Source organism: Hoplias malabaricus, chromosome 6 (assembly GCF_029633855.1).
Source record: "Hoplias malabaricus isolate fHopMal1 chromosome 6, fHopMal1.hap1, whole genome shotgun sequence".
Classification (NCBI taxonomy): domain Eukaryota; kingdom Metazoa; phylum Chordata; class Actinopteri; order Characiformes; family Erythrinidae; genus Hoplias; species Hoplias malabaricus.
In genome coordinates, this window is record NC_089805.1 from 30,647,805 (window position 1) to 30,675,014 (window position 27,210).

The 27,210-nt window shown below is 39.0% G+C and overlaps 1 protein-coding gene across 3 annotated transcripts in view; it reads left to right on the forward strand.

The window, feature by feature from the left end:
* Window positions 1-27,210, forward strand: part of csmd3b (CUB and Sushi multiple domains 3b) — a 484,418-nt gene that overhangs the window by 56,514 nt on the left and 400,694 nt on the right. For all 3 annotated transcript variants that reach the window (XM_066675840.1, XM_066675838.1, XM_066675839.1), the window contains exon 2: window positions 25,430-25,652. In XM_066675840.1, the coding sequence (XP_066531937.1) occupies window positions 25,430-25,652 (223 nt within the window). The remainder of the gene's footprint in view (window positions 1-25,429; window positions 25,653-27,210) is intronic.

Here is a 27,210-nt window from a genome sequence, read left to right on the forward strand (position 1 = left end):
ACATTAGAGAAGCTTTGTTGTTGAAACACAGGAATACAGAAAACGGAAGGATATGAGATAAGGAAAACATGCCATTATTCCATTTTAAAATGTCCAGTGCAGATATTCTTCAGTCATATTGAGAAATGCACTTAAAATTTGTATTCATTTATCAAATGCTGTTTCTGATTCACTCATACCAGCACAACACACATTACCATCACGTCAGTGTCACTGCAGCACTGGGAACGATCCACCACCCAAATCATGCCTTCTCTGTGGTGGTCCTGTGGGGATCCTGAGCATTGAAGAGCAGAGAGAAAGGGGGAAATAAATGAACTACAGTCTGTAATTGTAGAACGACAAGTGCTAATGTGGTCAAAGAAACTGAGAGAATGGACAGTGAGTGTAGAAACAAGGAGGTGGTCATAATGTTACAGTTGATTGGATGAATGGACCAATAGAAATGCTCCAAAATTACTTTTTACATTGACTACTGACTTTCAAAGCAAATTTGGGAAATACATGTTTTTAATTGGATATATATCTAACTTATTTCATGGAGGACCAAATATGGGGAACTGCACTTCAGATTTGGAGCACATAAGGCATCCATTTCTGCAAATGATCACCTTCTCATAAGCTGTCCAAACACGTCAGGTTAGGAAGTAGGGGGAATGCAGCCTGAGTTGTACAGGCTGCTGTCTAAACACAGTCTTGTTCCCCTTCCTCTGTGTCAGTATCTCCATTCGTCTCTTCCTCCCTCTCTTCCGCCTCTTCTCTTCTCCTGCCTGCGTTTGGGTACAGTCAGTGTCTCTGAAGTGGCAACAAGGGAGATTACTGCAAGCCAAGGAAGAGAGGAAGAACAGAACCATCACAAAAATGAAAGGATCCCTCCCTAAAGAGGATAAACTAGGGGAGAAAGAGAGGGTGGCAGAGAGAGAGAGAGAGAGAGAGAGAGAGAGCTGTATGATTTTGCAGGATGTAACCAAACTAAACAAGCTAGAAGTGGCTTAACAAAATGAAGGTGAGCGAGGTCACAAAGCTCGACATTGTCTGAAAAAACAACTCACTTGCTGGTGCCAGGCCTGAAACTCCAGAAGTCCTAGGGGAGAGTCCAGTCCAGTAGTATTTACCTCAAACACTGTGAATTCCTCATGTAATGTGAGCTATATTGGAAAAAAAACAGACAGAACTACAGCAACTGGCAAATGAATCCCAAATCTAACAAAAACACACACACAAAAAATGTCATTATTGCTACAGCCTTTGAGCACAGCATCTGTCCACTACACTGTGTCAGAAATTCACATTCAGTGAATCAATAGAATTTATCTAAAATTAAAAAAATAATTGACATGGACTGGCATTAAAGGTAAGCCTCCTTCTACAAAGATAGTATTTTGAAAATTATTTTGGTTTAGGTTTTGTGATGCTATGGAGGTTTTTAAAAATTGCTTGATTGTTTATGTAATCATACGTGATATTTTATTACTATATTATTATATTACTTTTTCATTCACTCATTATCTGTAAGCGCTTATCCAGTTCAGGGTCGCGGTGGGTCCGGAGCCTACCTGAAATCACTGGACACAAGGCAGGAGCGTACCCTGGAGGCGGCACCAGTCCTTCACAGGGTGACACACACACACACACACGGACACTTTTGAGTCATTGTGTTTTTGGACCATGGTAGGAAACTGGAGCACTCGGAGGAAACCCACGCGGACACTGGGAGAACACACCAAACTCCTCACAGACAGTCACCCGGAGTGGGACTCAAACCCACAACCTCCAGGTCCCTAGAGCTGTGTGACTGCGACACTACCTGCTGCACCACTGTCCCAGTATATTCCTTAGAAATATTATAAATATTGCCAGTCATGCTGACTCATGCTGTTTCAGGTTGATTTTCCATTGCAAGCTTAGGGCTCAGGTCAGGTTTAGCTTTGTTTCTAATTCTGTGTTTTATGTTTATTTCAAACCTATGTTCCCAAACTCTAACATGTTCTAATACATATACAACCAAGACGCCTCCAGTCACTGTTTACCATGGATAGAAAAAAGCTTGCTGTTTAAAATTCCAAATGATTCTTGAAGAATTTATTATCTATAATGATCTGGTCCCTTATCAGGGACGTTGAGTCCCAAAGGAGGCTGGTATTTTCTGAAAACTGAATGTTGTATCAGTAAGAGGCTGCAGGATAAGGCCAAAGACTGTGAAAAGACATCTTTTTTGAAGAACACTTCATTGCAAGCATTCAGGCCAGTTTCTTTAGCTCAGAATAAAACGCCCGCATAAGAAAATCCCTAGTGTTGACTAAACACCTACGGTGATCATTTAAGTCCAACTGGATATAAATGAACATCATAAGTGTTAATCCAGCACTGGGGGATATTTGCTGTGTGGGCATTTGCACCATATGTAGTATAGGGGAAAGGCTTGTTTGGGTTCCCTTTGCCTTTCTGCTGCTAATTTTCATTGCCAGGCTAGCCTGCTGTCTCCACACAAAGCAAAGACATGGCATTGTGTAGCAGCGTGTTTGTAATCATTATAAAAACCTGAGGAGCATCACCACTGAAGACCTGCTGCTAATGAGCCGCTGTCAAGCACGGTCACGCTGCCAGGCTGCCAGAGCTTACTGCAGCATGTGTGAGGGACCAAGGTGTGTGTGTGTGTGTGTGTAGCAGCCAGCCAGAGGGGCTCTTGCCTGGGTTATTAAACGACTGAGGAGGCTTGAGGATCGATCAACTCCACCAAGAGGACACGACATGTAACCGATGCCCGTTTAATTAATCCTCATCTCTAAGCCTGACAGACCCACATACACACACACACACACACACACACTGAGTCAGAAAGAGAGGAAGTAGTGGGATTCTAGTGCTGACTCATTGGCATGTATCTCTTTCTCTGATTATTGGATGGGAGACTTAGCGAGATGTGACGAGCAGCATACAGTATTTAAATCCCGACATCAGCCGCTCTAATTAACTCCTGCCTTTAGCTGCCTAGAAGGCCTGCAACCTGATATATCCCTCTATGGTGCACTTTAGCACATAAAATAAGCCTCTCTGAGGATAAATATTGGGTCTAGTTCTTCCGTGTTAAATTCTGAGTACTGTTAAACAGAGTACTGGTTGTTGTGCTGGGGTTGAACCTGGTGGTAGTCTACAATGATATATCACAATAAACAGCCTTTACAGTCTTATATACTTACACTGACCATCAGGATGAAGTCAATGGCCAACATTTCTGTTGGAATTAATGACATTTGCATGGTTTAAATCACAGGGGGGTTGGAGATGTGTGGGGTGGGAAACTATATATATTTCCCTCTTACCTGTAGTTGTATATCTTACAATATATGTGCCATATTCAGGCATGGAAGAATTTTGTAATATGATTTCTGACACCACTGTCTGGGACCATACTATTTCTCAACTTGTCTAACTGCTTCAGTCCCATTATTGGTCATTTATTAATTAAGGTTGCTGTTGTGCAGCCAGAGAAGTCCATGTATGTTAATGCAAGTACATTCATATCTAGTTTGTTTTATACACTTTAACTTGAGGCCTTCTGAATTTTGTCAGTTGCATATGGATAAATGCTATCATCAGCTAGTTTATTAGTAGTTCCCAGTGTCCTATATTAACAAAGTCCTCTCAGTTGGGAAGTCTTTAGACTAGCCTTAGATGAACTTTTGTGTGCGGATTTAATAGCCTTCAGCTATGAAAACAATAATGAGGTTAGGAACTGATGTTGGATGATTAGTTTTACACCACAACTCCACTCTGACTCATACTAAAGATTTCAAATGGTGTTCAATCACTCCAGAGACTTCCACAGCTCCACAGCAAAATGCATGGGGTATTTACCCTTCATGCCCATGTTTCGCATGGAACATAGTGACCTTAAGCTTGTGTGTACACACAATTATGACCATGCTTCATGAAACTTGTGTGCAAAATCACTACTCAAAATGGATCTGGAGGTAGCACTGCCTTCAAAGCAGAAGGAATGTAATTGTTTACAAGCCAAAAGGTGAATGTAACACACATTGGTCAGAGATTTACAAATGTCATGCCATAAACCAGTAAAGCTCCACCGAGACCTCTGTGTTTCCCTGCTCTGACTGGTAAAAATGTCTCTGGAAGAAATAAATGTGTAATATAAGTTTCTTTTTTTGTTACTGTAGACTTAGTTCTGTTTCTTAATTTGTTGGATGTGCTACAAAAATATCAGTATTGGTTTTGCTTGAATGGAGGATAATTTAACTGCCTCTAAGGAAGCTGCAGAATGTTGTGTAATAATGCTCTGCTTCCTCTGCAGCACTGGCTAAGACAAAGTGCAGTAGCACATGATTGCTGCCAATAAAGTGTAAAGTAAAAAAAAAAGTTTTAGTTAGCTTAGTTAGCAGTATTTAAAATCTTAGCCGGGTTTGTTATGCTAACAAATCACATTCATATCGCCTATTGGCTGGTAACTAATTATATTTGTATAATTACAGTGCTACCTCCAGAAACATTCTGAGTAATGATTTTGAGCAAATTTTGAAGGCCGATTTCAAATACTTTTTATAAGTGAGAATCTCTCACAGAGGGCAAGTTGAGGAAAAAAATGTTTTCTCACTAGCTCCTCTTTCTGCTATTTAGCTATTTGCCTCTTACAGCTGTACTAAACAAGTACTATTAGTACTATTAGATTACTAGTTACACTGGATTGTGAGCATATACACAGATCAGCCATAAAAATAACAGCACCTCCTTGTTTCTACACTCACTGTCCAATGTTGCAGTCCAGTAGCACTACAGTGTGTAATCCACTTATGCCAGCGCAACACACATTAACACATCACCACCATGTCAGTGTCACTGTAGAGCTGGGTATAGTCCACCATCCAAATCATACCTGCTCTGTGGTATGTGGAATGTTGTAGTCCTGACCTTTCAAAAACAAGGTGAAATGGGACGGACAATGTACGCAGAGCAACAGATGGACTACGGACAGCGATTGTAGAAGTACAATTGATACTGTCAGTGGAGCTGAGAGAATGGTTTGTGAATGTTAAAACAAGATAGTGGTGATATTGTTACGGCTTATTGGTAAATGGTGTATGGGTCCTATGTCCAGTCAATATTCATTTATTGAGATATGTTTAATGATTAATAGAGATTTGTGTTATTCTTTGTGCAACACAAGGTAAAGTCTGTGGATCACACAGCGTAGGAAATCCAGCTGATTGCAGTGCAGTTACACGACTAGTGTGATCATGTATGCAGTGTATGTTACTGAACTCCTCAGATGTAGAGCAATCTGATGTAACACTGCGAGCTGTGGATTGCCAACAGGATTTCCAGGTTTAAGCCTTTGTAGAAGAATCCAACTTAAGTATAAGCCTCATATTTGAGATCAAACTAAGAAGCAGGCTGTATGCATAATGTAACAGATGGCTAAATTATTTAGTACATGATTAAAATGTAGCAAAAGATCTAATTGCATGTTTTCAGTGCTGGCAAGAGCTGTAGAACTTGATGTTCACATGTGATGATGATGGTAACTAACAATGGCTGCATAATTCTCAGTGTTTGATTGAAATGCGACGTACCTTATAGCATTCCATCTGTAACTCCTCACGTTGCCTGTCTCGTACTGCAATAACGGAACCTGTCTGATGATGGACAGTTTGATTGGCTTCTCTGCTGTCTCTTTATTCCCTAGTTTCTTTCCCATCATGCTAACAGTGTGCTCTCAGAGGGGGCTGTTCTCTAATTCCTTGCTCGCTTTTCCTTGCCATCACTCTCTTTTTTTTTTTTTTTTTTTTTTGTAAAATGACCTTTACTTGCCCTAAGCCAACAGGGGGTGAGTACATGCTAAACCTTACAGAGTGACCTTATGTTCTCTCATAGTGACATGTTGGAGTAGATTGCATGCCAGAGTGATAAAGGTTAGATGACTTGAGGCATGACCAGCAGAGGACAACACTTCTCATGGAAAGAATTATAAGGCAATGTGTCGGACATATCACCCTTCAAAGCTGACATGAAAATATGGCTATTTCCTGCAGTTCATTGGCTCGTCACCTGTATATGTTGGTTTATTTTGGCTTTTCAAACTAGAAACATGAATAAAAGGGAGTACAGGAATTTTACAATACTGTTGTAAATAATCAGATCCTACAGTCTACAATGAGCTGGTGTACTGACTCACACTGTATGCAGAAATAAAGAAGGCCTTGTACATCTTTAAAGAAACACTAGGTAAGATTTGGTGGTTTTGCTCCTGGGCTTCTCCTCTAGTTGCAGAGTATAATTCATTTTTACAACACTGTTCTGAAAGTAGGGAAGGGGAGGGAGGGTTGGTTTCCTACCTTCTCCAAAAGTTACATAATGCAGTCTCTGCACTGCTGAGCCCAAAGTAGCAATGACAGAGGCTCTATTCATGCTATTACAGGTCAGTGCAGAATCTCAATGATTTTGAAGCTTCTTTAATACAGTGATAGAAGATGACATTCATTTGCACTCTCCAACACATTTTACTACGGGATTCATGCACAAATTTACAGCAGATTTTAAATTAATTGAAGGGGTCATTGTTTTATTCTCAGGTCGGATTGCTGGCAGGACTAATCAGTAGGGTTAATACATCAAGGGTTATCATCCTACAAGCTTGTGAATATTTAATTCAGATTAAAAAGGACAGCTCTTCTTATGAATTATGGATTAAGTTTAATAGGGGTTAACACACAAGCAGTTGTCAACATATTGTTCAGAGAGCCAAATGCATTATTTACAGTGTAGGTTTATATGGTCTCTTACAGGCGCTTGATGCTAGTCTGGGACTCAAGTATCGTTCTAAGTTTTTTTTTTAAATAACATAGAAGGTTGAATTAAAGATAGACAATGTGAATGAATGAAGGATATAATTAATTACTTGTATTTTATGTGCAGCTTCTTCCCACTCAAATAATGAATTTAATTACTGTGGAGAATTTAAATGTAAAACATTCAGTGCATCAATCATAACACATTCAATCTACCAAAAAAATCATTATTATTATACATTCATTCATTCATTATCTGCAACCGCTTATCCAGTTCAGGGTTGGGGTGGGTCCAGAGCCTACCTGGAATCATTGGGCGCAAGGCGGGAATACACCCTGGAGGGGGCGCCAGTCCTTCACAGGGCAACACTCATTATTATTATTTTATTGTTAATATTTCAGTTCACTTTCTTTCATTTTACAATTTTCAGTAAAATATTTCATCTAAAAATTCAGCCTGCTACAGACTGTGCTTTACATCTATGACCCAAAGGGAAAGCAGCAGAGTATCCATGGCACAGAAGTAGGATTTCATCATAGATCATTTTTATTGCTGGCTTCTCCATCCACTGAGGCGATTTACAGAAAGATCTTCATAGCAGTTATAGTAGCTGTCTGATTTCCTTCGGCATTAACCAGATTGGAGAATATATTAAACCATCTACAGGGGGCTTTCCTACTCTTTAAACTGAGAAATCTCACTTTGGGATCATCATGGTACTACTGTAGGAGGCAAGTATTGATGTTTTAACATTTGGGAGTGGTTGAGGAACATTGTGGGTTCAGGTTTGTGAGGTTTCATTATTTGAAATCATATTTTAACATTAATGTTTAATTAATAGTTTAGTGGGTAATATTGTAAATGTAAGCTACATTACTACTTTAGTGAGTCAATTCAGTTTCTTTTATTCACCCTGATCTTTTATTAGTGTTTACTTCTATTTGAAATGTATTTCTGATTGATCATAATGGTGTGGAAGAAATTCTGTAAAAGGTTGATGTTAAGGCTAATCTCCATTTTCAAAATCTGTAAAGACTTGTACTGAACAGTATTTTTAACATATAAGAGGCCAACTTCAGCCCCATCATGTAGTGTTTACCCAGCTTATTTAAACTGGCAATTTGCCATAAAAACAGATGTTTTGGTCAGGTGACATTGCTTAGGTAAGTTCAGAGTTGGAGTATGTCTAATTACTCATCAATTGAAATTAGTCTACCGATCAGATCCAGGCACATATCAAACTTTTACACATAAAAGCAAGATGGAGGGAAACTCTCCTATAAATATCCAGACCTGAAAAATTAAAACGGGTACATCCTGCTATGACAACATGTCATTTTCTTCCTACGTCAGTCCTCCGCCCTCAAAGTGTTCCTTCCACAGACATAACCACACTCAAAGACTGCCGGCGTCGCTCCTCACTGTTCTGTCTTTTCTTGGAGGATGTCTAGATTAGACACCGAGCATCTGAAGTCTTGCTGTGGCATATTCCGAATCTTCAGCAGTGTGGAGACAATGAGAGATGACAGTGTTCCTGCTGGCTGCCTGCTTTCTTAGTGTCAGAAGTGGAGAGGAAACATGTAAAGGTACAGTTCACAAGAAATTCTGCTTGTCATGTGCTTCCTGGGCCCCTAAGCCTGGCTGTTTATAATGCCTGCTGACAGGTGCAGTATCATTACAAAAGAAATGAAAGAGGATTTAACAGCTTGGCTGGAGGAAGGTTAAAAGTCCACTTTTGAGACATTTATGTCAGCTGCTGGACCTCGGTGTCGTCTGCAATTGGCCGTTTGAGTTGATTTGCACTCTCACAGTAATTGCAAATCTTCCCATATGCTAATGACTAAGGTGGTAAGGTGTAGTGCTGATGTTCTCCTGAGTGGAGGATCACTCATTCAGCCAGGGCATGGTACTGGCTTTCTGAAAGCTCGGAATTGTGGTGAGCAATATGTATTTTATCCTGCTTCACTTGGCATAAGGCAGCCACAGTCTTCAGGGAGGAGAGGAATTCAAGAGTTCATTAAAGGGGAAGCTTCCCTTCTTTCTGAAATCTCATATATCTCTATGTCCTATTTCTTTCGAGGCTATAAGGATCTCGGTTGGTGCCAGGCAGTCGGTAAATCGACACTGTAATATAGTAAAAGATGATTGTATTGATTTATTGTTTTATTAACAGACTCCTGCTGGAAGGGGCTTATAAGGCATAATACTCTGGGTCTTTTTCATTGCCTATGCTAGGCTTTACATGATGAAACTTTCACGGAGCTAGTTCCAGGCTGCTAGATGCATGTGTAACGTAGTCTCTATGTGTCTTGATGGCCCGGGCTCATTCATCAAAGAGATACGTAATCTCAATAATATTAACCTACCCTAAAACATTACATAATGCAATTAAAAGAAAGCATAACACTCAAACCTGTAACTGTTCAGGGTAGCGGTGGGTCCGGAGACTTTCCACTAAGGCATGAGGTGAATTAGCATATCAATTTAGCTGTATAAAATCATATGTAGTGTTTTACTTAGCCTGAGCTTGTGTCTTTGTATCATTATGTCAAGACAGGAGAAAATGAATTTACTAACTATGTAGATCACAGTAGCGCTGACAAACAAAGCAGAACAAGTGGTGGCACAAGCAGCTTTTCAGACAGCTGTCATGGCCAGCTAGATAATGAATCTAACCAATTATCAGCACATTAACAGCGTCATTTAGTTTACTATCTGTGGGTAAATCTTTTATAACACTTGATTCACAAATGTATATATTATATACTTAAATATATATTGGTCATTTTTAAACATTTTATTGTTTCTTGCAGCTGTTGTTTAACTTATAAATTACAATCAAAATTACTTTGAGTTACTATGTTGTTTTTTTCCCTGTAGTGTACAGGGGGAACTGTTTAAGAGCTGCAAATATAATTGGATTTTGTTTTGGTGTCTGACTGAGGCAATTGTACTCCCGTCTATGTCTCTGTTCCAAAAATGATTATAAAGACAACGAAAAGTACCAGAGAAGAATCTGTGGTGCTAAAATCTGAGGTGATTATGAGAGCTGGGTTTGTAGTTGAGCTGAGGAGAGTCAATGCTGGTTGCATGCAGTAGAGTGAATGAAGGTGATGTCATTGCTGTCTAACAAGAGTGTCCTATAAAGCTGAACATCAGTTAGAATGCTGACTGCTTAGACAGCTGTGTGGTAGACAGTGGCTAATAAAGAGGCTCATGACCAATTGAGACACAATCAGCTTGCTTCCAGAAACAGTGGAGGGTGGTTGGGAGGTGGGGGCATTAAAAGAATTTTCCTCCTCTACCTGGCAGAATGGTCACTCTCAGGTCAGCTACAGGGTTATATTTATTTAACATTTATTTATTTATTTTTTACATTGAAATTACATTTGGGTGCAGCAGGTAGTGCCGCAGTCACACAGTTCCCGGGACCTGGGGGTTGTGGGTTCGAGTCCTGCCCCGGGTGACTGTCTGTGAGGAGTCTGGTGTGTTCTCCCCGTGTCTGTGAGGGTTTCCTCTGGGTGCTCCCATGGTCCAGAAACACACATTTGTAGGTGGACTGGCGACTCAAAACTCTCTGTAGGTGTGAGTGAATGTGTGAGTATGTGTCGCCCTGCTAAGGACTGGTGCCCCCTCAAAGGTGTTTTCCTGCCTTGCGCCCAGTGATTCCAGGTAGGTTCCGGACCCACGGCGACCTTGAACTGGATTAGCGTTTACAGACAGTGAAGGAATGAAATTACATTTTGTTTCAGGTAGGTTTCAAATGGCTTAGGCTCACCAGCATGTAAAGCTAGTGGGGGAAAAGTATGACACAGAGTACTGTTCACTCTTTCCTCATTTGCTTGGCGCGTGACTTAGGGACCAGTGCACAAGGGCTTGCGTTAAGCGTTCAATATCGGAGAGATTTTGGAGATTGTCTTAGGGCTTAAAAGCTGAGAACTGAGATATGTTGTCACCTGCAGTGGTGACGGTTCAGCTTCTGTGCAAAAACATTTTTCATTGTATGAATCCATTCACTCACTTAAGCAATTCCCTTATCCGGAGTGACTGTAGGTATTGATGGAAGTCTCCAAAAGCCAGGGGAGAGAGAGTGAGAGTGAGAGAGAGAGAGAGAGAGAGAGAGAGAGAGAGAGAGAGAGAGAGAGAGAGAGAGAGAAGGAAGAATAGGTGAAAGGCTCACGTCAATACTCCTGTGAGTGTATGCTTGGTTAAAAATGGATCTATTTTTTTTCTGGGAGAATGTGTTGCCAGATTACTCAGCTGCTTTGTCAGCAGTAAGTAAGAAAGTTGTGTGGAAACGGTGACGAGTCTTTGTTGTAAATACTGGGTGGCAGACGGCAGAGCTCATGGAATACAAAGAGAGAGAGAGAGAGAGAGAGAGAGAGAGAGATTGGAGGTGGGCGGCCACGTGCCAAGGTAAAAACGAGACAGGTGTCTGTGCCAGCTGAACGTGGCAGAGGGGCAGGAGGAGTGAGAGAGGAGTGCCGTCTCAGCTCTCTGCTCACACGTCCAGCCTCCAGAGCTCCACACACACGCACGTCTGCGGAGTGTCAGCATCCACACACAGCATGGGGGAGGCAGGTGCCATACGAAATGTTACAATTAATCAGCTCTGCCAAAAGGAAGACCTGAAATGGAGTCCTAGAAATAGACAACAATTCTCCATTCAGGTAAACCTGTCAGGCCTTAGTTAGATCCACAAAAGACAACATGGAAAACTGATTTTTTTTCTCAGTTTCTTTTAAAAACAAGAAAACTAGGGAAGCCTAGTTTTGCCGGACCGCCATTAGCCATATAGTTATTGTCACAGAGGTGTTTCTGCCATCTCAAAAACAGGAAAGCCCAGAAAAGGAGGACAGGTAACAAATGCAGAAATGAAAAATTGAGCAAAGTTGTGTTCATAAAATATAACACCGTCATTAGAGTTTTTCTTGTTCATTTCATTTAAAAACAAATATTAGATGATCTACCACCAAAGAACAAAGAAGACCAAGAACATTTTGTTGATTTTAAGAATTACTTATTTATTCAATGTAAAAGGTTAAAGCACGTGACGCTTAATGAGGCTGTGTGCAGCAATATGGAGCTTTATAAATATACTAACGCCACAAAATGTCTCTCCACCACTTCCCTTTACAGTATTTCAGGCAAAGACACACACACACATGTAAAATAAGACAAATTCAGCAGTCCTCCTCTCTCTGTGAGATATAATATGTGTGAAAATGTTTCCGAATTCTGAGCCGTCCTGCTGAACTTGTGGACAAACCAACGCCGAGTCGAGGCTCTGGCCAATGCACATGGTGTCACTCCAAACACAGCCCCAGAAACACACACAAACGGAGCGTGTTCCTGTCTTATTTCCTATTATTCAGCCATGGTTCATGCTGAAGAACCTAATCTTCTTTCGTTCCAGCTGGGAACAATTTTTTCTGTTTCGTGAACCAGTATATGTCATTGGAAACACTCCAAACAGTTCCAAATTTACTTCTGGAATGTGAAATACGGCTAAACTAACAGTTCCTACACACACGTGCATTTCAACATTAGAAGACAGTCAGTCAGTCAGTCAATAAGTGAAAATGCCTCTTCTAGGCTGGCCCAGCAAAACAGACTTTGGTTCATAGAACAATGAAGTCTCAATGAAGCACTTGAGTATAGTAATCAACTGGTGCTGCACTATTATAGATTATAAAAATCTGTTCATATTTGTTTTCTTTTTAACACTGCTTTCTATATTCCAGACACCTTATAGTGCTGTATATTAAGATTATGCTGTATGTAAACACTGAGCCCATACAAGGAAACAGCCTATTTTGAATGTACTCTTCCTGTGATGTCACACACATTAACATGCTTAAATATCCACCTGATATTGTCCACAGTACTTCAGCCCCATTCATTCAGTTTAAATACATAAGGAGTGTTATAACCAGGACCTCTTTTTGAATATGCACAGCCCATATTTGTCTCTGATTTAAGTTCAGTCACAAAGGGTTCAAACTATACAGTTTGAGATGGCATTGGTTTTACAATATTATTAACCTTGTCTTTTGTAGAGAGAAATGAAGGGTAGCACGAGGCTTCTCAATATCAGTCTGGAATAAAGGTTTTGGTAAGAGACATTAAGTGACAAACAGAAAAAAAAGAGCAGGAGCAGTTTACAGTGTCTATCAACATGTGAAGAAAGATGTAAGAAGAAGATGTCAGAAGGTAAATGACTTTATCTGGGAGAGTATATTACAAAGCTTGCATTCATCAGTTCCCCAAATGAGTTCACAGCTCCTCACAGGGAAATAATCACAGGAGAAATCACAGATATGTTTTCTCCTCTACCTGCTGGAGATGAGTTTGGTTGAGATTGTTTCATGTGAGTTGCAAGTGGCTTTATTTTGTACAATGTACGTGAAATGTACTGTATATTTTTTATTTATAGGTTAGTGTAAGTGTGAATAATCATGTTATTGTAGTTTTTATGGTCTATGTATGGTCCCTGTGGTCAGTTCAGAAATCAGAATTGTTCCATTTAAAATGACCAAAGTCAAGTTTCCTGAATATGGCCTGAACTTGACGTTATGCTTGAACTAAGGCCAATGCCAAAGGACATTTACCATAACAATATCTTATCATAGGCTTAATCTAGGTCTGAGAAACTGAGCCAAACATAAACATTATTCATTAACATGGCTGATTGCATAAAATCTCCAAAATAATCTTAATTGTTTCTTAATTAATTTTGAATGGAAGTTAAGGGAATAGAGGAAACTTTATTTAAAGAACACCTTTTATACACAAGAGCGATTCAAAGTGCTTTACAGTGTCTAAAGAAACAATAAAAAAAAAGAATTAAATTAAGAGTAAAGAGGTTATAGTTTGTTGGTAAAAGTAATAAGCCAAAGCTAATGTCCAATTTCAAAATCTCTAATCATCTTTAAACAGCCTCAGAGGCATAAGGGCTGTTTCAATAATAAAACTGTGAAATACTTTTTTGGACCTGACTTTGCTAAATTTGGGGTTGGAGGTGCATTACAATCAAAATTATGATATTCACTATCATTTTAATGACCTTCAGTATTGGTAATTAAATTGGGCAGAGAATGTTCTCCAAACATTTGTAGTCCATCCATCCATCCATTATCTGTAACCGCTTATCCAATTTAGGGTCGCGGGGGTCCAGAGCCTACCTGGAATCATTGGGCGCAAGGGGGGAATACACCCTGGAGGGGGCGCCAGTCCTTCACAGGGCAACACAGACACACACACATTCACTCACACACTCACACCTACGGACACTTTCGAGTCGTCAATCCACCTGCAACGTGTGTTTTTGGACTGTGGGAGGAAACCGGAGCACCCGGAGGAAACCCACGCAGACACGGGGAGAACACACCAACTCCTCACAGACAGTCACCCGGAGCGGGAATTGAACCCACAGCCTCCAGGCCCCTGGAGCTGTGTGACTGCGACACTACCTGTTGCAACATTTGTAGTGTAAACACTAATTACATGTCAACATAACTGAAGCAAATTTTTAATTGATATTGTAATATATATATATATGAAAGAAGCTACATCGGTCTTTCGTGTCTTCTCTTCATGTTACATATGCGTCTAAACATTTGCAACAGCAAACACTGCTCTGTAGAAAACAGGGGTTCAAGGGACAATTTTGAAAAAGAAAAAAGCAAAACAGTGAAAGACTGATGTAGTAGTCACAAAGTCTGATCCTATCTGACTGATGGTTGATTCTGGAGTGATTCTTCTGTTGTCATTTATAATCTGTAGAGAACGTGCTTCTCATTGTATACTGCTTTGTTGCAGACATTTTCTAAATCAGCTCCTTTTGAAAAAGTCATATCTATTGACATTTTCCGATGGTAAGGACTGCAGAAAAACACTTAAAATATGTGTGTGTGTGTTTGTGTGTTTATGTTTTTGAAGAAATATTAGTGGAAAATAGAAAGAAGGCGTGTAGAAGTGTGTGTAGTTGCGGGTGGAAGAGCGATGTGCAGTTTTGTGGTCCATTAAACATAATTATTTAATTGTAATTAATCACTGTATTTGCAACTGTAGCAGCAGAAGGACAGAAAGGCAGATGGAGAGAGGGAAGAATAAGACAGCACTCAGGCAGTGCTGAGGCATGGCTCTTGGCCTTGAGAGAGAATAAACTTGCTGTTCATCTGCAGCGGGTGTTGGAGCTCAAATAACACAAACAGCCTCGCTCTAATTGCTGGCATTAAAGATTTGGCCTGTTTGGCTTATTAACAAGACAAAGATTGTTGACAAACAGTAGGGTCCCACATTTCTTGGAGTGCAGTCACTGATGGGCATTCCAATGACTAAAATTAGACTAGCAGCAAAAAAAAAAAAAGTAATACTAGCACTTCCTGAAATAATGTTATTCAGGAAAAAAAACACATCTCAGCACAAACCTTAGTTTTAGGCACCTTTTTATACTGCAACTTCTGCACAAAACATGCCCACTTCAGAAAGGTTTCATTCTCTGAAGGTTCACTGGCTCTTCTTTGCAAATTCTAGCTTTTGAACAGATCCGTTTTTTAAGTACGAGATCTGACATGTTTCTTTCATTATTATTATTTTATTTTATTTTTTTATATTTTTGATTCTGTGGCTTTAAGAGTAGCCTATGTAAATGAACTCTGTTCTGAATTACTGCCTTGTGTTGCAGGTGACATTAAAAATATCCCACTAAACTAAGACTAAAGCTAAATTAAACCTAAAAGTTAATTAACAACTAAAACTCTTACTTCACAACCTCGGACATAGGGAGACTTCACCCTTTCACTGGAACATGACTGAAACACATTCAACTCACATAAAAGGGATTAACATTAATAGATTTTGCCATCCATCTGCTATTATTTCTGGACTGGTGATATGAATATGTTTATATTAATTCAGGCTCCACACACTACTAATAAAAAGTGAAGTATACCTTTATAATTTTAAAAATGGTGTTTATATTCCACATCATTTTCCATGTTTAACACCCTTTAAGTAGATTATCCTCTTCCCAGTTCTTCAGTGATTCACAGAGGTATATTTTAGCAGCTCCTGTTCTGACGTAGGTGTGTTTTATATTAAACATTCCAGTAGAAACCCATACCTACAATAACGTGCAGAAGCGAAACCTTCCCTACTATGCTGATGATCACCTTAAATAAGAAAAAAAAATCATTAAAATCTTAATAGATCTCTGTGAGTCACTTCTTTGTTCTACTGAGCTCGTGTAGGTATCTTAAGTCCACAAATCTAATGCTGTAACATCACTCCTCTTCTCCTCAGTTAATTACCTCCTTAAGGGTTTGTGGGAGATAAATAGTAAATCTTAATTAGGCTGATTGTTCATTATGGCTGTGTGTGTTTTATCTGTGGATTCTGGGTGCACTAGCTATGCCAGCTTAGCCAGGCTAGTGGGCAGAAGATGCTAAATCTCTGCATTAATCGCATTGCTGAGGTTAGGGTGGGAACAAGACGGTCATTTATCTCAGTGTTCTCTCTCTCTGGTGCCCCATCGCAATCAATTGCAATGTCCATGCCTTATTTCCTCATCACAACAATGCTTACCCTCAGTGGTTGCCATTTGCTTACCTTGTTAACCCGCATTGCTTTTACTGCTATTCTTAGCATAGCGCAGTACTTTGCATTATGGCACCCTGGAGCCCCAAGTGCGATATAATGTTTTACAAATAATAGCTACCTTCAGGTCATTGCCTTGCGGTAACCTAAAGCTGAGAAGAAATAGAAGGACTGCCAGAGCGACGCGGTGGTAGATAACACAAAGTCGATGCTTTAGACATGTGAATGCTAAAAGTTTGCTAAATGCTAAATGTTTGAAGATCCTTGTCCAACATTTGTATTGAAATCCAGTGTATAAATAGTAGTTTGCCTCACGTTAAAGCAGTAACAATCTCTACCCTTCTCTGAAGGCTTTAGACTATGTTGGGACATATCGGTGAGGCTGTTCAGTCACAAGGGCATTAGTGATGTTGTGTTCTGATGTTGGCTGATTAGTATTAAATGACACACAGTGCTCTAACTTGTCCCGAAAGGATTGTTGGAGCTCCATTACTCCAGAGAATGAAGTGGCACTGCTCCACAGCTCAGTGCCTGGGGGCTTTATACAATTCTAGGCAACAATTGCATCTGATATCGTGATGATAAACTCATGTGTAATTGCTCCAGAGCACCTCATTTCTTTCCATGCTTTTCAGTGGAGATTGTACAAGCCGTGTGTGCCCAACAGAAAGTGGGTCAAAAAGTCGTCAACCTTTAATTAGTTAAATTCACAAAATATAAGACTTGTCTATGAACCTTTCACCTCACTCATGCCTCATTTACAAAGAACCATTGTATAAAGAGCTACCATTTTATTGGTCTTGGATTTATGTCTGGCAGTGACTTTCCTGAAAGAGTTCGTTGGTATGATGGGCTCAGCTCACATCTGTACAGCAGTGTCTGAGAGTTGTCATGTTCAATCTGGTTTGCCTTTCTTTCTCACTCCCCCTTCAGACTGAGACATGTTAACGTCCCCCACTCCTGTCAGCATATGTCTGCATACATGTGTCTAACTGACTAACCTCTATCAGTGCTTCAACAAGCCTCTTATTGTTGTGCATGCTTCATTTTTTATTCCATGGTGAAATATAACTAGATCTCCATGTTAAACCTGCACACATCATAATAGGTGGAACCAGAGTTTCCTTGTATTTCTCTCTACCTCCAGATTACCAGCCTTTTCGATGTGTATTGGTGGTGTAGGATTGCGTATTTGAGATGCCGTGTTCTCGTTTCACACCACATAGGCGCTAATCTGCCATGGCAGCTTGCAGTGCAATTAGGGCCTGGAGTGCCGTCAGCCTTCACAGCGAATCACGTTTGAGCATCTGAGCGATAAGGAGTGGCAGGCAGCAGATCGTACACACGCCCAAAGTGTACGCCGCTCGCTGAACGAATCTGTTAAACAGCACACAAAAACACACTCGCATACCTAATGCAAATTAGGGCCTGTGCACAAAACAGAAAAATGAGCTTTGATGATTTAAGTCTGCATGATGACATCAATCATCCAGCAAAAGTAAACATTTGGGTTTTTACAGAACATGGGATCTACAGAGAGTAAGAACGAACCAGACAAATGTAAACTGGGAATGATGAGTGTGCACTTACAAAAAGCATACGTGTTTAACTGCATACACTATCCATTAGTAGGAATGATATGAAAAACCGCTACTATCCTAAACATTCTAAACATTCTAAACATCTATATGTCTGTGGGGCAATGCAACAGACTTTACCTTTTACTGTGATCTTGCTGCAACTCAACATACTAGTCAATAAAGTTTATGATTGAATCCAGTGCTTGGCCTTCTCCTCTGAGCAGATGGAACAATTCTGCAGAGCCCTGCTGGTGACATTGACTTGATAATAGAATTAAAGGATGCAAATGACTTAAATAGTGTGTGGACAGTGTGTAATAAGGCATGGGGAAAAACGCATTAAGACTTGGGAGGGATATTTAGGAATGAGCAATGGGAGTGAATTGTCTAAATATCTCATTGCCACACATTAAATAACTCATTCCCCTGACTTATTAACTTGGTCCTGAGCATTATTTAGTCATTCCAATGGATTATTAAATTGTTTGCTTATTATTCTTAACAATTGCTTGTTAACTTTGTCATGAAGGGCAGTAGGGCTCTGTACAAAATTATAAAGTATCTACAAAATATTTAATAAAAATAAATAAATAAATAAATAAATAAATAAAATCCTAATGTTAAATATTTGCTTCTGTTGGTGTTCCCCACAAGAGGGTGCTATTAGCAGTCAAGTAGTAGTTTATGCAGCATTTATAGGCTGAAAATCACATATAAACCCACACCTGTTAAACATATACACTAATTTTTATGGCCCAGTTTATGATTTTTAGCTTATTATACTCAAATTAGTATTGAGAGTGATACGAGTGGATAACTGTGCATTATTCAATATTTTGCTAATCCAAACACCATGGGCACAAATGGATGACAATAAACTGTATGGTATTATTGCTTTTACACACCGTTTGCCGGCAACCAACTTGGATTCTGACCTTAGTGAGGTTCTCCTGCGCTGTGTCAGAAACGGTGCACTATTCACTATACAGTGCACTATTTGGGGGTTCCGCCATTTTAGTGGACAATTTTCAGTGCACTCAAACAATCCCACAGCAAAAAAGTAGTGTACAACCCATGTACAGTAGCATATATCAGATTACCCATAATCCACTGCATTATTTGGTGAAAATACACAAGAGGAAGTGTTCAAAATCATTCACCACCCTCCTGAATCCAGTTCCCTATATTAGTGCACTATATAGTGAATAATACAGGGAACAGTGAATAGGGAGCCATTTTGTACACAGGGCTGATTTTCTGAGTAGGAAATCCAACTTGTGGGAACATTCCAGTTGAAATTTCCTAAAGGCTAAAGATGAGTCTGGTTGGGGGCTTTGGAAGTGTAGAACAAGTAGTTCCCATCATGAGTCTTGCCACTTCACTGGAGGAGACTGCGTGTTTGATATCATACAGAAAATAGAGTGCACGGAATGCATGGAATGTTACACCAAACATGAAGGTTTTTTCACGTGTGCAACTGTGATCTTTTTTGAATTTGCAATGGATTTTACTTCCTAGGAAGTGTGACAACACTGTTCACCCTGTACGTAACTGAGATATGCATATACAGTAAAACGCAAAAAATCTTCAAATCAAACCCAATATATTTGACACATAAGTCCTAAAAATACACATATTGATTGTTCCACCGTCCTAGAAAACTAAATCTAAACAGACTTTCAGTGTTGCTGGGTACAAATTTCTCTTGTAGTTCTAACTGATGAAGCTTGCTGAACTGATTTATTAGTCGAAGCATTTTGCTGAATCTTGACTCTGCACCTGGGTTACCAGGAACGAGAACAAGAGTAGTCTCTGAAATGGAGTTTCACTTGAGATGGCACCCAGATCTATTCCTCTCCTAATGCAGTAATAAATTACCACTTGAGTGTGTTACTTACCAACAGCCAGAAAATACTAATATATGGTACTGTAGCCTGCGACTCCAGGTCTACAGCCGTTTTCAAACAAAATCCTATGCCAAATCATTTTCCCCCTGAAAATACAGTGTACAGTATACAGTGCCAGTGACAATTTGTACAATCATGAAATTGACTTGGAGTCCTTCAAATGGATTCTGCTCTGACTATCTTAAGTAGAGCATAATTTCTATAAGGATTTGTAAGTATTCAATATCATATGCCGTCAGTACTACAGATCAGAATAGCCAAGTGTGTAATGAGGATTTCTCATTTCCACAGTAGCTCCTAATTGAAGATGGCTTTAATTATACAACTGTGATTTCTTTCATTCAGTATCTCATTGAATCCCATTGAATGCGAGGAAGCCCTGTTAGAAATGACTCACTGTTTCCCAATGACGAAGAGAATAGTCAGGGATGTCCAAATTATGTAAGAGTGTACTGGCCATCTGGACACTCATCAGCGGTGTCTTTGGCAGGACATTTTTAAAGAATTATTTATCTTCAGGGCACATTTCAACAAAATACTATGAACTGTAATTCAGGTGTTATTATTCACAGATACACAATGCCCTACACACTTGGTATTAAAAGCTGTTTTGAATGATCTGATCATAAGTGGGTAGTGAGATGAATAACTGTTTACACCTGCTCTTTCAATGTGTCTCTGTATATTTGCTGTAGGCATGTGATTTGATTTTGTAATTCGGGAAAGGGTGTAAGTGCCTACATACTGTGTTGACTGGGTCTGAAACCACACAAATGTCTCTGGAATCCTTATTGGACATGTCCAAGCTGTTACAAACATTATCAGGGTTGGACAATCCCCCACAAAAGGCTGGTGTGGCTGCTAGATTTTAATATTCAGGCCAGAGCACACCTGATTTCACTTTAGTAAAACAACTGATCATGTGACCTCCTGATTGGTTTGAACAAAAACCAGCAGCCACACAGGGCCTTTGTGGATAAGGTTGCCCACCCCTGATTTAGATCATGCCTTTTTTGCCCAGGTGTGAATGTAAGCCTATGTTGATATGCGGGTAAAGTCGATCTGCCAATTTACTTGCACAAGACCTGTGTAAATATAGACTGATATATTATTGAATAACTCACAGATGTCTGTATCCCAGCAAGCCTCCGAGTTTTTGTGAGGATTTAGTTTAACTTCTGTGTGTTTTTGTTTAGTATCAAGTGAAAACTCATGAGTCTAGAGAGAAGTGGTAAAAATCAATCCTTCCAGTGTGAATGGCTGCTTCTCTACACTAGTGATGCAGCATAATTAGCAACGCAGAACATTGGTGTGACACATTGGTTTTTACACTCAAGTAACACTCTTTGACAGTAAAAACGCATTAGTACATTTTTATGCAAGGTTCAGAGATGAAGAAACTATTGCCCATTCATGAAACCAAGTTCAAGGGCTTGATGTGGGAATGATACCATGCATTAACATTAACTATGAATGTAACTCATTAATGTCCTGGGGTTTGTTCTGGTAAAAATGGCTTTTGATTAGAAGGTTCTTCATTGCTGTTGGGGAGGCACTTAAGTACTTCAGCATTCGCACTTAATTTGTTTTGAATGTTTAAAGTCAACACAGAAAACAGCATTCACATGGTTTGCTGATATGCTTCAAAATAACTTGCTTTGACTTCTAGATAGACTTGACTTGAACTACTTGGCTCTACCCACTCAACGTTCCCTCTGCTTCTTTATGCAGAGCTGCTCTGTTTGAGTGACACTGGCATTTGTTGAAGCTAAAAGTCTTAGTGCCTTAGTAAAAGGAATGTAAAACAAACTACTGGAATTTTGCAATATTTCTAACAAAGCCTACAGTAATGAAAAGGAAATATATTGAACCCATGTTCAATATTCTGTTTACAAACCAGTTTTTGTAACTCTCAATATTAATGACAGTTTTCTCAATTACAAAATATCATTTATTGGTTATGGATTCATTTTTTTTGGTTCTCAGAACTTTACAACCTATTTTGATGCCATACACTTCCATCAAACCCATGCTTTGTAGTGATTAATTTGCATATGAGATTAGTGCAGGGCTCCTCTGTTTAAGTGACCTTGGCATTTGTGGAAGCTTTATTAATTTGGAAGAGTTCTGAGCCAGGTAATGTAACATGGCTTTAATTAATAATTAGACATAAATAAAGGCAGACTTTTCTAATGCCCGTTAGCTTACATTAGCTAAGTGTTTGCTAACATTAGTTAAAAATAATATTAATAATAAAATAACAATCAAAGGGGCATTAAGAGCTTTGAATTTGTTTAAAACTAAGTTCATCTTTGGCTAAAACTAGTTTTAAAACAAGAAAATTTAGTGTCTATAAGTTTTGTGAAAAAACTTGGGATATAAAACATTTGCATGAAGGTTAATGTAAATTAATAAAATCTAACTTGGTTTTAGTTACCAAAATCCTGATATAATATATTCACTTTGGATCATGAATGCCACTCATTTTTTATAACTCTACACATTTTCCTATTTGGACCATATGAACACCTGATTTTTGACAAAGCTGCAGTTAGCTTGTTTGAATTAAATGTTCCAACATTTTAAGGGACAGGAGGCAAGGCGCACATTCTGTTTTCATTTTTTAATTACCATTTAAAGGCTAAGCACCAGCTATATGAAAGTGTCAAACAAATAAATACAGTGGAATTTGAGTTCCTAACTTGTGTTTATTGATAGTCAGAAAACATGTTATTTCTTACTAATTCAAGGAATAAAGTTTAAAAGACCGTTGGTCCCCCCCCCCAGTGGTGTTGGGAAACTCTAATAGGCGTCTTGTCTATGACGTAGACGGTGGACAACAACTCTAGAAGTCGCACTTAATTTAATGCAAAATGACAAAAAGGTGTGCTGTTTTTGGCTGCAATCATTCAATGTACAGTGGGACATCTGTGCACAAATGGCCCAAAGATCCCAAAATATCCAGAAAATGGACTAAATCTGTCAACTTTAAACGGGCACTTTGGAAAGGACCATCCGCTCACTCCGTTATCTGTAGCTCATTTCACTGGCGCTTTTCCAACAATATGGGCATGTAAGGACACCAACGAAAGGTGTTCAAGAGCCTCTGTAACATGGAGGTAAACAGGGTAAGGACACTCACTTCGCCTGTTTTAGTTGGTGTTAGTTAACGTTAGCTTGACTCGCTAAACTCGGTGGCTCAGATTATACTCGGCTACGTAGCTGCATTACGGAGGTTTATAGAGTCGGATGAATTCGAGTTCGACTTCGATCACATTTACAAGAATAACGGTGCCTCTAAATTTGAGTTTAGCTTATTGCTAGGCTATTGTCATGAATAATGTTGGTTATTTAGCTAGATACTGTCATAACAGTCAGTCATAACGGTGTTTTACCGCGGCGTTGTTCAGCTGTTGTCCACCAGTGACGTCACGGTTGCGTTCAAGAATTTCCGAAGCGAGCTCACAGCCTCAGACGAATTTAGTAGACTCTCCCAAACGCACGTTGCTATGGACCTCCTACAGTCTTCTGAAAAGTAAGGTAACTATGGTTGAGCAAACAGTGAAACGAGGACGTTACTGCATGTAGGTCAGAAACAGGCTTGAGGGCAAGACAACCAGAGCCGTATAGGGAGAGAGTTGAGTCAACTGTTATAAAAAAAATATTATTTAAACATTTTTAACGCAGTCAACAACAGGCATATGCCTGTAACTGAGATGATATAGTATACAATGTACACACGAGGCAAGTAATGTCAGATATTCATAGTAATCCTGGAATAGTTTTTATTTCTTTTCTTTTAAGCATTTGTAACTACATACACATGTTGGTGTGCTGTAAACAATGCATTTATTGAAGACTAATGACCAAAAACGTGCAATTTCTCTCTCTGACTCTATGCATTTAAATTGGCCACCTACAGCTTTCTGGAACAATTTGGAGCCTGCATGAGTCACATGACCACCAAGCATCATGGACTTCGGTTAGCACAACTCTCCCTCTGTGGCTCTGAGGACAACAACCTTAAGTAGTTACAGACAATGAATGATGATTCTGGTTTTGATGTTTATGGATGAGTAAATGTATAACTGTACCCTTTGCAGATTTGTATAGAATACTTATCATGGCTAAGACAAGATACAACAGCTAAGGCAATGTAGGCTCTGACAACTCAATCAATACTCTCTCCTCAATATTACTTTAAATAGTGTTATTGGTCTTTAATAGACTAGTATATGTCCCTGCAATCAGACTGTCTTCATAAACAGACGTGGCAATGCTAATTCAGCATACTGGAGGGAGGGCTTTTATGCCTAGTCAATAGTCCTGCAAAGTGGTCAATGATTCTAATATTCTGCAGTTCAGTTATAATGGACTAGTCTTTTTCTGTCTCAATACAACTTCAGCCAAATATGAGCAATAAATGTTGTGGTATTTAAATTGGACCCTTTTTTCACCTCGCTGATGGACTGAAAGGCAAGGCATTTTAGAGTTGTGAACCATTTAATGGTGTCTGTGGTTTAAATAATGGTGATTGAATGCACTTATCTCCATGGTGTTGTGCAGAGGCAAAAAATAAAATGTTTTGATGTCTACATATGGGATGCAGTGTAGATCTTCACTAAGTGTGAGTTAAGTATCTGTTATTAAATTTGTTTTTCATATAATCTGTTTCCATTCTCATCTAAAGCAGTGGTTCTCACACTTTCCAGACTGATTACCGCCCATTATCCATCCAAAACCTCCAAGTATCACCTTTGAGTCTTATCACGGAAATATGCGCACCTCTGGTTTGTCCTCTGTTCCGGGGGCAGTTGGGGGGCACAAGGCAAAGTCTTAATTTTGGCATGTTTTTGTTGCCTTTTTTGTCAACTCTGCATTCCTTACATAAAAGTATTCTAAAATAAAAATATAGAGGTAATACTTTTTATGAAAACATGTTTTTGGTAAGTGGTATAAAGTGTTTTGAAAGAAATAAAAGTGAGAAGAGAGAGCAATTTAATAGGACAACAGGATAGGTGTTGTCCTGCAGTTTTAAAAAGCAGTGGCTATGTGAGGAATAACACCCCTTGAGATGCATTTCCTTACCATGAGGGAGTGTCTATGTAAATAAGTGAATTACAAGTCAGTTCCATGAGATTCTTTGCATCTAAAACTTGTTCAAATCCATGTGGACAAATACATGACAGGCTGAAGCTCGTTGGATCATTGTGGTTTATGTACACTTTGTTCCAGAAGTCTAAAAAAACATGTCAAAACAACGCAGCTTGTTTAAGTTTATTGAATATTAATTTAATGTGTTACATGTGTTCTCATGTGTTTACATGGAGAAAGAATGGTATGGCTGCAGCTTAAATTAATGGTAATTTTAGTGATATCCTGTTCAGTTGTTTAACCATTTTTAAGGCAAATACATTTCTGAACATTCCTTTTTAACTCTTCGTTCTTACTGAATACTACCGAGTACTCTTGGCAGTTTTTTTCTTAATATTCATGTGATTGTTAATGCTTTGTTTCTATTTTTTCTCTCTGTTGCAGGTTTCATATATACATGTGGAGGGACGTTAAAAGGGAGAAATGGGACCATTGAAAGCCCCGGTTTTCCGTATGGATATCCCAACGGGGCGAACTGTACATGGGTTATTGTAGTGGAGGAAGGCAACCGCATTCAAATAGTCTTTCAGTCATTTGCGGTGGAAGAGGAATATGATTTTTTATCGCTGTATGATGGACACCCCCATCCAGCTAACTTCAGGACAAGGTGGGTGCTGTTCATATTGTAGTGCCAGCAGATTGGTCTTGATGTCAGTTTCTTAATGATTGTGCATTTAGTACATTACAACTTCATTGAAGCATTATGATTACCCATTTACTATGACATTGAGAACAACCTTGATTCATTTAGGCTGTCCAAGGTAGAAATAAAGTGGAGATTTATGTGCATATGAAATTACTGTTTGAGTTTGGTGTTAACTGGGTTATGGATAATGGTTTATTTAAAGTAGCTGTTGGTTTAGCTTCCCTTGGTGAACTTCAGGTGATTGGGATAAAGTACAAGACCCTCATTCTCTGAGAATTCTCTGACTCTTTGAATATTTATTGAATTAGGGAATCAGTTCTGTATAATTTACAGTGTGTATGAAAACAAGATGTGCTGTAGCCTGACCATTTTAAAGCACTGCCAACAATCCTACTAATAAAATAAAAAACGATATAAGCAGAGGCTTGTCAGGTGTTATGTTAGAAATAATGGGTAGGGGGTGGATGTGCTTAAGTTAAAAGGTCTGATCTGTTATACCTCAGACAACGTAAAACGTTTGGCCTCTTACAATAGTTCAAGCTTTAAAATTAGAATACAATTAATACCCGTTCTGCTTTGTTTATTCCCAAATTAAAAAATGTTGAAACACTTTTGCAGGTACTTTTGGTATACGGCTGAAAATGCCATAGTAGTATAATGGCATAAATGCAAATAGGTACGCTTTTACAGATTGTTATTGTCATTGCCTTGGTGTTTGATGGACATACAATTACACATAGACCTTTTTGAGCTCTGTTTATCTGATAGGCTGTATGAGATGGATGTTGTAACAAGGATGAAGGATGACCTTGTTACAGGGGGTTCTATACTGATGGAGCAAATCCTTAACGAGTAATGTTGGAAACAGGATAATGAATATTCTGTGGCTTCAGGAGAAATGTGTCAGTCAATATTTTTTCTATTATTATTACACATGCTAGTGTCCCCAAACTTATGTTTGAATTCTGGGCTTCTTGTTAGTCTGTTGTTGCAGTATCTTTCCCCAACAGGTTCCGCAATGCATGTAATTAAGCTTTCTGCAGAGACTTTCTGGTCACAACATTGTGAACATTTTTTTTTTTACTTTGTATAGTTACCCAAACATCAGTCATGTTATTTTCCCAAGACAAAATGTGTAGAAGGCTAATTTATGATTTCAAAAGGCAGACAGCTTATTAGAGCCGAGATCAGTATATTAAATGCTTTTTGACTAATATAGCCCATGTTTCTTTTTTCCTGAATAGTCATTGTAATGACTTTTCTGTTTGATGCAATCTCTCCTCAAAATTACTTACTTGGCTCAAGCTGAGGAAGTAGCCTATAGAAAGATAATCTCACGTACATTCAATTTCTGCACAGTAGAGCTGCAATTCACCCTTATCTGTCATTTTTCAACTTTCAATTAGTCAGGGTTTAAAAATAAACAAAAATGAGGTGGCAAGTTTGCGATTCTGGTTAGAATGCATTTTTTAATGAAACCTTTTTACTAAATGACTAAATCTGCACATTTCTACACCAT